This window comes from Balaenoptera borealis, assembly GCF_965194805.1.
Source record: "Balaenoptera borealis genome assembly, chromosome: 4".
Taxonomy (NCBI): domain Eukaryota; kingdom Metazoa; phylum Chordata; class Mammalia; order Artiodactyla; family Balaenopteridae; genus Balaenoptera; species Balaenoptera borealis.
Window position 1 is genome coordinate 35,780,993 of NC_138861.1, and position 12,090 is coordinate 35,793,082.

At 38.9% G+C, this 12,090-nt stretch overlaps 2 protein-coding genes across 4 annotated transcripts in view; one reads left to right on the forward strand and one right to left on the reverse strand.

Moving 5' to 3' along the window:
• ABCE1 (ATP binding cassette subfamily E member 1) overlaps positions 1-2,365 on the forward strand; it is a 36,385-nt gene extending 34,020 nt beyond the window's left edge. For both annotated transcript variants that reach the window (XM_082390027.1, XM_082390028.1), the window contains exon 18: positions 244-2,365. In XM_082390027.1, the coding sequence (XP_082246153.1) occupies positions 244-291 (48 nt within the window). In that variant the 3' untranslated portion in view covers positions 292-2,365. The remainder of the gene's footprint in view (positions 1-243) is intronic.
• Positions 2,366-4,745: 2,380 nt separating this feature from the next.
• Positions 4,746-12,090, reverse strand: part of OTUD4 (OTU deubiquitinase 4) — a 40,674-nt gene continuing 33,329 nt past the window's right edge. For both annotated transcript variants that reach the window (XM_082390006.1, XM_082390005.1), the window contains 2 exons: positions 11,193-11,233; positions 4,746-9,753 (listed from right to left, as the gene is read on the reverse strand). In XM_082390006.1, the coding sequence (XP_082246132.1) occupies positions 8,542-9,753; positions 11,193-11,233 (1,253 nt within the window). In that variant the 3' untranslated portion in view covers positions 4,746-8,541. The remainder of the gene's footprint in view (positions 9,754-11,192; positions 11,234-12,090) is intronic.

A 12,090-nucleotide genomic window follows, 5' to 3' on the forward strand; every position in this document is an offset into this window, starting at 1 on the left:
AAAGGAATTTTGTGTGAGGTGTGCAGCAGGAAGGTGTCCAGGCAGTAGGGATGGGTAGCAGAGGTAGTAATCTTGCCTTTAAGTAGTGGAACCAGGCATATCCAGAAGCAGCCAGTGAGTGCAGAGGAGGTTGTATAGACACTTACAAACACTGCTAAGTAATTCTGCAGGTGAAAGTCTACCCTACCCTTACATATAGGAGAATGGTGTTGATTTTTGTTGCTTCTCTATTTTATCTTTTAGGATGTAGAACAAAAGAAGAGTGGAAACTACTTTTTCTTGGATGATTAGAGTGAATCTGAGAATATTGATAAGCCATTTATTAAAAGAAACATTTACTGGGATTTTTGTCGAATAAAACTTAGATCAGGTTTTACGCCCCACATGCTCTGGAGATTGAAGTATAATTTACTTACTGTAACATAAAGCCAGTTGTGTTTTAAATTGCAGTCTGAATACGGCAAATGCCACTTTTCTGTTCTTGATGATAAGGCCCTTTTTGTGCATAACATTCTAATATGAAGACATTTCAGGCTATACAAATTACCTCCAAGCTTTCATGATGTACGGGGAAGATATTCAGTAGGTGTATTGTATATTCATGTACCAAGTGCTGAGCAGTGTTGCCCCCTTTTAAAAGTCGTGAAAAAAGTTTCTGTACTTACATGGTTTGCCAAGTATGCCACTATAATGAAACATTTTAAAAACCGGTCAATGACGCCACTGATGAAATTTGATAAATAAACATCAGGATTATATATATTTGTTTTCAGTCTTTGCATTAAATTGTCAGTGTGTTTAGACTTCCAAAGGTAGATTATCTACTACAGAACACCACTGCTGGGAAAAGACTATTACCAACTTAAGCATTGTTGACAATGTTTTTGGTGCTTTTGAATATCTTTAGCAAAAAAATCATTTCAACACCCCCCCCCCCAAAAAAAATCCTAACTTTACTCTGAATTAGGTGTAGCATTTCATAAGATTCTATATTCTGTAGTTATTCTCAAGGTAATGTCATTCTATAAACATACCTTTATGTAATCACTGATCAAGATTTTAGAAAAAGCATTTTAAAGAATATTTGTTTCCCTTAAAAATACAGTACAGGTTCAAAATCTTTAGAGTTGGTCCCTAAGCATCTGTGTATTTTTAAACTTCCACAGATTTCTGATGGGCAGCCAAGGACTGTGAGCCACTTACCTAAAGGCAACGTTAACGCAAAGCGGTCGGTCCCCAGATAGCAATACAGAGTACCCCCTTGGTGCCAAATATATTCATTTCCGGGTTTGGATATAAAGGATATTATCTATTTGACTTTTTTTCTTAGTTTTGGATAGTGTGTAGCAGGAGTTCTAAAGACTTATCCAAATTTCTTGAACAGTGGGATACCTGTAGTGTGAAACCACTTTCAATTATACTTCTGCCTAATGCGCTGAGCTGGAACTAACTTATACTACAAGTGAGGAAAAGAGTTTAGGAAAATTAGAAATTATTAAACAAAATTTAGAGCTTCTTGAAACAATAGAAGCTTTAATTAATATGCAAACAGTGGATAGAATGTATGGTTTAACTAAGCCCCATTAGGCCTTTTAAAAATATTGCTTTGTCTGAGTAATCCATAAATACATGTTTATTGTGAAATTTTCAAATATTACAGAAATATATGGAATAGAGTTACGATTTCCCTTTATTTTACCCTCCCAAATGTTACCAGTGTTTATGTTTAATAATATATATCCTTTCATGCTTTTTTTCTGTGCACTTAACTGTGAATATGTAAAGAGTTTGTTTTGTACATATATGGGATTATACTAAAATAAGTATTGCCTATTTTTAAAGATAGGTTAAATTTGTGAGTCATTATTTCAAATGTATTGAATAAAATAAGATAAAAGCTATTTTTATTTACTGATTCTGTATTATGTCCTTAAAATATTTGTATTATAAGAGCACAGCTCTTTCTACTTATTGCTGATAAAATATGTATCAATTGTATTATTTTTCATGTAAATGAAAATTTTAAAACAGATTTACATGTTACTTAAAATTTTGTATAGCAGTAGAAAAGGACAAAATTGTTAACACAAGGAAAAGGGTTTTTTTATAAAATCTGTTACCAACTCAAATACATCAATGCAGATGTTAGCTATTGAAGAGAATGAGACTGCTCAGTATATCCTGATTAGAGAAAATCTCTAAGCAAAAAAGCATGGTGCAACATAATTTATTATAATACACCACTGTTTATATGAAAATATACAAAATACTAAAATACACAGAAGGATACTCAAAGTTAATGCTTTGGGAAGGATAACTTGATGGTTAAGAACAGGGAATAAAGGAGACATATATTATACACCCATTACCTTTTGAATTGAAATTTTGTACATATAAACTGTTTATAGTCAACCTGGTGTGCAGCAGTCGTTACAAAAAGTGTTATCTATGTAATTTAAGTTAACCTAATTTTACACCATAGCATCTTGAAGTCGTCCAGTGCTTTCTCTCTTGCTTACAGATTCAATGTGCAGTTTGGTGTCTGGCATGTCGTTTGCCTACTGTATTGAAGGAATGAATCTACTCGCCATAGAGGTTCTGTGTTTCTGTAGGAAGACTGGATAACTACTTAGTTCTATCATTTCACTCATTCATTTAGATACACATGTCAATCCCTCAACCCCAGTGCCTGGTGTATTATGAGCGCCACGTGGTTCAGAAGAGACGTAGTTCTGGGTGGGAGAGTCAGAGGGGCTACATGAAGGAGGCAGCTCCCAGGGAAAGGAGCACCTATAATGATAAAAATGGTAAGAAAATCCATGTGAACCAGAACACAGGTCAGAGACAAGTCAGCATGCGCACTGAAGAGCTTAGTGAGAGGAAAGGATAATAATATAGGCAGATTGTAGTGGATAGTTCCAGCTCCCAACCCTGCATGTGCCCAAGTCTGTCTCCCGTATCTGCAAGTTTTCAGCTAATGAGACTGGCAGCCATGACCATCTATCTGTCCCTTCTCGTGGAGCAGAGCATTAGTGTCACTTCATGTCTGTGCCCTCTGGTTTCTGGTCTCCATTTTTGGCCCCTGATTTCTGAATGTATCTTAGAAAATTGCAAAGAACTAAGTTACACAGTAACAGGCACGTCCCTAGATAGGCATAGCATTACTTTCTTACTCTACCTGAAGGCGTTTAATCCAAAACCAAGGTTTTCACGTAAAAGAAACTAGTGGACTTTCCTGGTGGCGCAGTAGTTAAGAATCCACCTGCCAACGCAGGGGACACGGATTGGAGCCCTGGTCGAGGAAGATCCCACGTGCCGTAGAGCAACTAATAAGCCCATGCACCACAACTACTGAAGCCTGCACTCCTAGAGCCCGTGCTCCACAAGGGAAGCCGCCGCAATGAAAAGCCTGTGCACCGCAACGAAGAGTAGACCCTGCTCACCGCAACTAGAGAAAGCCCGCGCGCAGCAATGAACACCCAACGTAGCCAAAGATAAATAAATTTATTTTTTTTTAAATGAAACTAGCTTACTACACAGAATTTTTTGAACTCGGAGGATCAATGTAGAAAACTCTTAACTTGATGTTCATACCAACAACTGTAGCTTCACTATTCTGAGTGCATGATTCACTTTCGGAAGAGCTTATAAATTATGGTCTGTGAAGGGAAGTTGTGTTTACTTTCTCTTTTGCAGTTTATTTACATCCTCATATCATTCCCTAGTCCTGCATTTAAGAGTCAACAAGTGAAAGTAAAACAAATATACTCAAAATGAAAAGCAGACCATTCTGCTTTTCTCTGAAAACTTTTAGAGAAACCTGGCATGGGGCACTTCTTGTGGCCCACTGGTCAGCCAGTCTCACCTTCTTATCCATCCACATCAAGTGACCAGTTCTGCAAGGGCTTCAACCAGCATCAACAGACATCTTTCTTGCTTTCTTCCCGATTAACTCTGTGGGAAGAGGTGCTGGCACTCAACACAGCTAACGGAGAAATGCTTCCCCCTTTTCCTCCGTCCTTTCTCCCTCTGATCCCTCCAAGGTTCTGTGATAGTTCACTCACCTTCTCAGGCAGCCCCAAACAACTGGCCTATAGGACTTGGGATCCCCCTTCCCAGCTTGCTGCCCCTGCACCTAAGTCACCTCCCTCTCAAACCCTGTGCTGAATGAAGCCTTTGTTTTAGGCTCTGCTTCCAGAGAAAGCCACTCTTAAGATGAGAAAGTCCATAGTAGGTTAAATGAGTATTGACTAGCAATATTCTTAGGCGACTTAATGAAGAAATACAGCCTTAAGAAACTTGGGTTTTCAAAGTACTTAAGTATACTTGCTACCTCAGTTTTCAAATAAAACTTTCAAAGTGTTTTATCTAACTTAAAACTGAGTCATTTAATCTATAAATTATTCTTAGATATTCTGCACATCCCCACTTCATTTAATGACTGCTGAGAAAAATGATAGGACTAGCTCTCAAACCACTCAGAGCTAGGTTCAAATCCAAATTCTACCACTTACTAGTTGCGTGACCCATTTTACTATATATATAATGTAGGGAAAACAACAGCACTTACCCCATAGATTATAAATCCCGGGTGGTATTTAATTGCACACACACTAGATTTTCTGACTGGATAAGAACCAGGGCAAACAACTCTTTTAATTTTAGGAGTTTACTTAAACTCCTCTTAAGATTTACATGCTATATTACTTGGTTAAAGCCCTAGAACCAAAGAATCACAAGCAGAATCAAGAGACAAAATTTAATATATGCACACAGTTTTATATATAATGCAGCATCACATCATGAAGGGCATTTACTCTTATTTTATACATTCAGATATGTTTGAAACACTTCTTAAGGCTACAAAACAGAACATAGAAAAATAAACAGGAATATATTCAACACTTACAAAAAGTGATATGATAAAGAATATAAAGTACTATTTTCCTTTCAACACTTCAAAAGATGTATATATACTTTTTTTTTTACAAGTAACATCACAAATGATCACATCTTCACATGCTTTAAGTATTATTTGTACTCAGTGTAAGGCTATTATCACTTTTCATACATAAATTTTTTTCTAGCTCTGTAACAATGCAATTTTTAATCCATTCAAGTAAATTCAACCCCAAAGTCGCTGTTTCCCAGCATTAAGACATGCACCCACCCCTCTTGTAGGATTTTTCTAAAATTTGTATTTAAGGGGAGAAGAAAACCTAAATTAGTGGGAAATCCCAATTAGTGGGAGAGTTAAGTGGCTGCCACTAGTAGCAAAACCTTAGTTCTTTGAAACTGATATACTGGAACTGAGCCATTAAGATTGGAAACAACACAATAGCATTTAGACATTAAATAGGAAGCAAAATACAGTAAACAGAAATAGTGTAGCCAAATATGCAAATATGTAGTCTCTTCAGCTACACTAAAATGGACCTTGCTTAGTACCCATAAGTGAAAGACTAAGGTAAAATAAATGAGGCATAAATAAATATTGCTAGTTTCTAGGATGGCTGAATGTCTTCTAAACCAGAAATGGTTAGAAAGGAACTTTATTGCACCAAGTCAATCATAAGCAAGTTTGCAGTTCACAGGCATTATTCAACCTTGAGTCACAAAGGAAACACACTGCAAGAATATATACAGTCTGCATCAAATATGATAATGTATCAGTAGGGAAAACCTACTCCTGCCAGGCCAAGGCAGGGTCTGAGCTTAGGTCAGCCATGAAAATGAACATACGGGTTACCAGGAAACAGGACGAGGACTACACAGATGCTAGCATCCTGCCACCAACGGGTACGTGGAGCAAGAATTGAAGATTTATCTGAGAGGAACTGAAGAAGAGAAATATACGCAATGCTAAAAGGAAAGGGGCTGGAATCAAGTTTAGCAAAAGCAACTAAAATGAAAAGAACAGGTGAGCTTTGGTCATTCTAAACATTTGTTCTTCAAAATGTGTATCATAATAGAGTAAGTTCCATAATTTCCAACTCAAAATACAAATGATTCTCACTTCTAAGCTTTTGCTTTTCTCTGAAACATTTTATCTCATGTCAACATACCATATGACTCAGTTAAAACGAAGGAGGACAAAAGCTTGCTTGGCCCTAGTGTGACCTCAGCATAAGGCAAAACCCCTGGACTAATATATTGATAACAAACCTAAAGGAAAAAAACAAAACTGACCTTCACGTAAAGACAATTTTAAAACTAATAAAAGTCAGAGTTCTTTTATTCTTATTCCAGAGGTCACTGAGTAAAGTACCAACTGCTAAAGTTCTCTTCCAGCACTGTTTCCATCATGTCCTGGAGGTAAGTATGGGAAACAGGAAGCAAATCAGCATTTCCTTCAGGAATTACAGAGTATTCTGTTACTCAACTGAGGTAAGACAGAGTGACAATGAAGAAATCAACAGTATTCTTTCCTATCCAATTTTTAAACATTTCGAGAAGAAACTGGGACGATCAAATCCCAGTCAATAAAACAAAGGACACAGGAAATAGCGATTTCTTTTCGACTCCTGAGATCAAACTTACATTGAACTTTTAAATCTGGTCATTATATCTAATGTAATTTTCATTAAAATTATCAGGTAAGCTAATCCTACATGTACAAGCATGAGCTGAAAGTGGAGGACCCTCTCATCTTCTCATTCTGTAACAACTGTTGATGTTAACTAAGAAAAAAATTGCTTAAGCAGTACCTTCCCCAGTTGTTCTAGCTTAGAAGGTGACAACAGAAATTCCTTTCAACAGGTTCTCTCAAGAATTTTTTTCTTTTCCACACAACCATCCCAGTCTTTACAAATTTTTACCTAGCACCATCATAATAAAATGTTATCTTTCAAAGTGCTCTCTAAAATCCTATGTTACAAGACATCTACACACTAATCACTACTCAAATCAGCAGTTACAAAGACATTAGGTAATTAAAACAACACAGAGGTAAATAACCATTATTACAGTACAGTGGAGATTCACTGAGCCTAGCTGGCACCCAAACATTCCCGTAGGTTATCAGAGAACCCAGAAAACTCATCTGCTTCAGTTTGTCAAATTCAAGTGAATTGTATTTGCTTTTAAAGTAATTGCTTTTAAAAAAAAATCTACTTTTGGCTAGGTATATTACACATGGCATGCAAAGAGAAATTACTACATTATTTGCATAGCACTCAAAACTTCCTGATCAAAGCAGAACATAAAAAAGGGTAGAACTTCACATTGGTATGTACAAATAAGAAATATAAGCTACAGTTATTTTTACATAGTAACACAGATGAATGAATACTGTGTTAATTCAGAGAATCACATCTCCAAATGGGAACAGAGTGCAACATGCAAAGGGAAAGTCTGGCGAATACTGCAAGAGACTGGAAGGAAGCAGAATCAGAGACGTGTGACCGAAGGGGTGACGAGCTATTAAATGCAAACAAATCCACTGTCTAGCAGCATCCTCTAGAAAAGAACTCAAAGTCACAATCATCCTTTTTTGTACAATAGTTCCAGCCGTGACAAATTGAACATGCAAATGTAAAGTGGTACACATAACTGAGTGTGGTGCAAAGGGAAAAATGAAACACAGTAACTATAGAAACCTGTCAAGCTAAAAATTTTTAACATTTCTTCTCACAAAATATTTAAATCTGTCAGTGCATTAGTGTTAAAGTGGCATTAAAAAACTTCTGCAGTTTTAACAGATGCAGATTATTTTCAAAATGCATAGCATCTACATTTCTTTCGAGTAGGCACCATGATATTTACACCAGTGCTAAGAATTCTTGGTGGGAACAGCCATTTCATTAGATTTCCTATTATTTCTTAAACATCTATTCTTGTATGCAATCTCAAGTTCAACAAATACTCACCAAAATTCAAAAATATACCCTATGAATATTAAAAGAACTATATACAACATTTCTAAGACACAGGTTAATAGGCTGCCTTATGTGTAATATTAAAGAGAAGACATTATTCAAGTTTGACAGATATTGAGATGAAAGGCCTTTGGGTTGGAAGCATTTCAAAAGACAACAGTGTTTTAGGCTAAGAATTGTTTGAGCCCAGTTTATGACTAAGGCATTGCATAATAAAATATACATTTCTATTTGGTGCAATGTTATGTTTTGGAATCTATAGTGTGTCAAATGATGTATTTTGTCACTTTAGTAAACACTGTAAAGCACACATTTCCAACATTTGAAAATTAAACTTATATAAGGAAAAAAAAATCAAACACTAAATCTATAATGTTTTATATTAAGCTGTTTATAAAAAATACTTTAACAAACTTATTTCTTAACTTTTTATGGGGGCAGTCACCCGATAAATAGATTTTGAACGAAGAAAAATGGCAACACCAGGAATTCACCTGCCCCCTTAAACGCATATCCAAAATCTCTTGTCCAGAATGAGAGTGAGGGTAAAGGGGGAGGGGAGGAGAGAGTTCCAATTTGGGTTTTTATTTTAATGTATTTTTTTAAAGACTTCAGAAACATTCCACCTAAGAAAGGGCTTCTGCTCTAAAATGCCGCAACACCATCAAGTGTGCTGTCCCCGATGGCCATCTCCCACCCCTGACCTCCTCCTATCCCCCCTGTAGGGCCGTCCTCTGGCATTCCGATGGTACTGATAACCTTCCTCTCGGCTCCTGCTTGCCTGCCCTTTCCAGGACTCCTCCCCTCTCGCATGAGGGTAGCCCCCCCTACCAGAATAGCCCCAATCACTTTTGTACTTCCTGCCTCCGTAAGTCTGATTATAGAACTGCTTGGACCGACCACTTCTCAGGATGTCAGACACCTCGCTTTCATCCTCTGAGCTCTCTTCTTTTGGTCTCGGCACCCTGCTGTCCACAGAGCTGGCCCCACTGACCGCGTCGGCAGCAGCCTTAGGATCTTTCACTTTTTCTGGTTTTTCTTTCAGACTCGGAATGGTCCTTTTAGGCTCAAGTTCAACGGGCACGGTTTCTCTCTCTCTGTTTAGAATCTGAGCGGGAAGATGAGCCTTTCCCTCTGCTACAGGAGGGACGGGAGCCAGTGCCAGATCTGCCTTAGGTGTCTGGGATGACTGCTCCGCCTGGCCTTCGTGCTCGCTCACACTGGCTTCAGGGAGAGGACGGGTGTCTTCACCTCCAGCCTCGGGAAACTCGTCTGCTGCTGAAACCGAAGCACATTCTTTAGAAAGATCCAGATTTTCCAGGGGCAGATCCAATTCTCCCTTCTCATCAGAGGGCAGAACAATATTCTGCCTCATTACTGGATTTTCTATGAATCCCTGAAAAGGGTACCCATACCAAACGTGAGGAAAGAAAGGAGGTGCGATGGGAACCGGGCCTAAGAATGGGTTCGGCCCAAAAGATGGCTGCGGGAACATGTTCTTGCCGCTCAGCGACTCTTCATATTCAGCGTGAAGAAGCTGCCCAGAGTTTTCAGATTCCAGGTCGGCCTGATAAGACAACTGCCCGTGACTTTCAGACACCTGAGACGGAGGGATAACCAGGGCTGAAGAGAACGTCGGCGGTCCAGTCTCTGCCTGTGGCATCTGACCGTTGACACTGGCCTCAGGCGGCCCGGGGAAGTGAGCGTCCGGACAGGTACAGTCACTTTCATTCGGAGCGGAAGGGCCTTCTTGGAACCAAGGGTTTTGAGGATACATAGGGACAGGGACCTTTGGGTACATCCTGCAGGCCGCCAGGTAGGCCTGGTGCAGAGGGTACAGGTAAGAATGTGGGGCCCACATAGGGCAACTATATGCCTACAAAAGACAAGGAAAACCAGTAAGATAAACAATACAGGGGGCGGGGAGAAGTTCAGAGTGGGCTCAGGATAAGTTTCTCATGCCTGCAAAGACCATAAACTGCAGTCCAAATACTAGGTCACACTGATACACAACATGCAAAGGAATTACAAAATTAAGTCACGGCTATGAGACGCCATTCCTTGTTCCTATCCTGAAACCAACTCCAAGTCCCGCTACAGAGGTTTGAAAGGAGACGGAGTGATGAACCCACCTACAGATTACCATGATCATTAATCCCATCCTTCAGGTCTAACTGCACAGAAGTAATCTGGGGTGATACAGATCTCAGAAACAACCACCGTCAATCAAGCACTCGAGCCTCCAACTTCCAGTCTCTCGATCACTGGCTGTTTAGCTTGACCTGCATTCATTCATGTTCTGGCTCTACCACTAACTCAATGTGTGACCCCGTGCCAACTAGTTACCTAGTCTAGACGTGTTCTACCATAAAAACGCTGGTACAGAAGTAGGTGACCCCCAACATTTGGACTCCACAGTCAGAGGAGATCCCAGAGCAATCCAACTGCAAGGATTAAAGTCAGACCTCTAGTCAGATAAGGATGAACACCGAAAATGAAATACTCCAAATCCTTCCCCTGCAAAAGGTTCAGCTAAACACCAAAACACGAAGGAAAATTTACCAGACAACTGACTAATCAACCAATCAGCTATAGCCAACATTAACTAGATAAATATAAACTACGCATGAATGCAGCAGATGGAGAAATTAATCAAGTCTCCTTTTAGGAACGGGTCCATAGGCCCCACACGGTAGGGCACTTCATTTCATGTATTAACAGCCTAGAACCCACAGAAACGAATCCAAGACAGCAGACAACACAGCACAGACGAGAGAAGAGTTCTCCAGCTCCTTCTGAGACAAGCCGTCTCCAGGCTGATCCCCTCCCACGGGGAGCTCTGCTCTGCTAGGGGGCTCCACCTTCCACGCGTGGCCTCCTCTCCGCCTTTCAGGCAACTGAGGCAGACAGAAGAAGAGCATCATCCCCATTCCATACGTGAGAACAGCTGGGCCCAGACACCCTCAATGACTTGCCCGGGGCCATACAGATACAGAGCGCAGGAGCGAAACTTCAAACCCAGACCTTCCACCTAATTCCTCAGGGGAGCGCTCTCACTAGGCTGTTTCCCGAATATACTCACAGGGTTAAAGCACTACCAATTAAAAGGAAAAGCAGGCAAATACTGGAGCCTCAATCACCTCCAAAAGCAAGCTATATGGTACCGAAAATGCCACTTCTTAAAACAGTGAGATTTAGTAAACCTTAGGTTATTGACCAACAGGATAAGAGTTAAGATGATTTAAATGGTAATAATTTAAAACACTATTAACTTAAATAACTTAAAATAACTTCAAAATGATAAAATGTAAATACCTTTACACCAAGATTGAAGAAGAATCGAAGAATGTTCTTATCTGAAAATAAGTAACATCATCACTCACTAAAATTATACATTCACAAAAAGCTTTTGTTCATTATCCTCAAATGACATATAGTTCTAAGGACAATTTTGCCTACTTGGATTGTTTTTCTCTAGCCTATGATATGAAACATATATTAAAAATTGTAATATAACCAACACCAGACTCTGTTACTGCAGGGTAATTCCAGAGTCAACATGCTTTATCTAGTCTAACATCCATGCCCCAAAATGGCTTAAATTGAGATTTTTATGACTAAACTTAAATCTGTGCAAGGAAAACTCAGGTGCTCACTGCATTTCTTTTTTAAACTTCTCTGTGGGGTTTAAAATATTATGAAATAAAATAGTTGGGGGTAGGAGTAAAAATCAACATAAACCTAAATCATTAACAAGATTAGTAGGATCATACTAGCTCAGGTATTCATTTGACATTAGCCGGTTACCCTCAGACACAAACATCAAACCACTGACTAATAAAAGAAAATCATCCACAAAAATCCAAGTAAAGAGCACAGAGAGTCACTACATTACTCCTTCAGTTTTTCAAATAGGAAATCTTGCAAACTAAACTTTCTTAAAAAAAAAAAAAGACGAATTTAAAAAGAATTCCTTAAAACATCTATACTATTGCATGCAGTACTGTAACGACAGCTATTATGTACTCTATTCGTTCTCCTCTCCAGTTTTTTCACGGATGAAGTAATATGAGTAGTTCCAAACACCAAACCACTGATGTGGAAACTCGGTACTGTTTGGTTATCTGGTTAGTAACACTATTAAGATTTAATTCAAAATGGTTTCAGACTGTTTTTGAAAAAATGACAGGGGCAGGGGAGTAAGGGGAGGGGC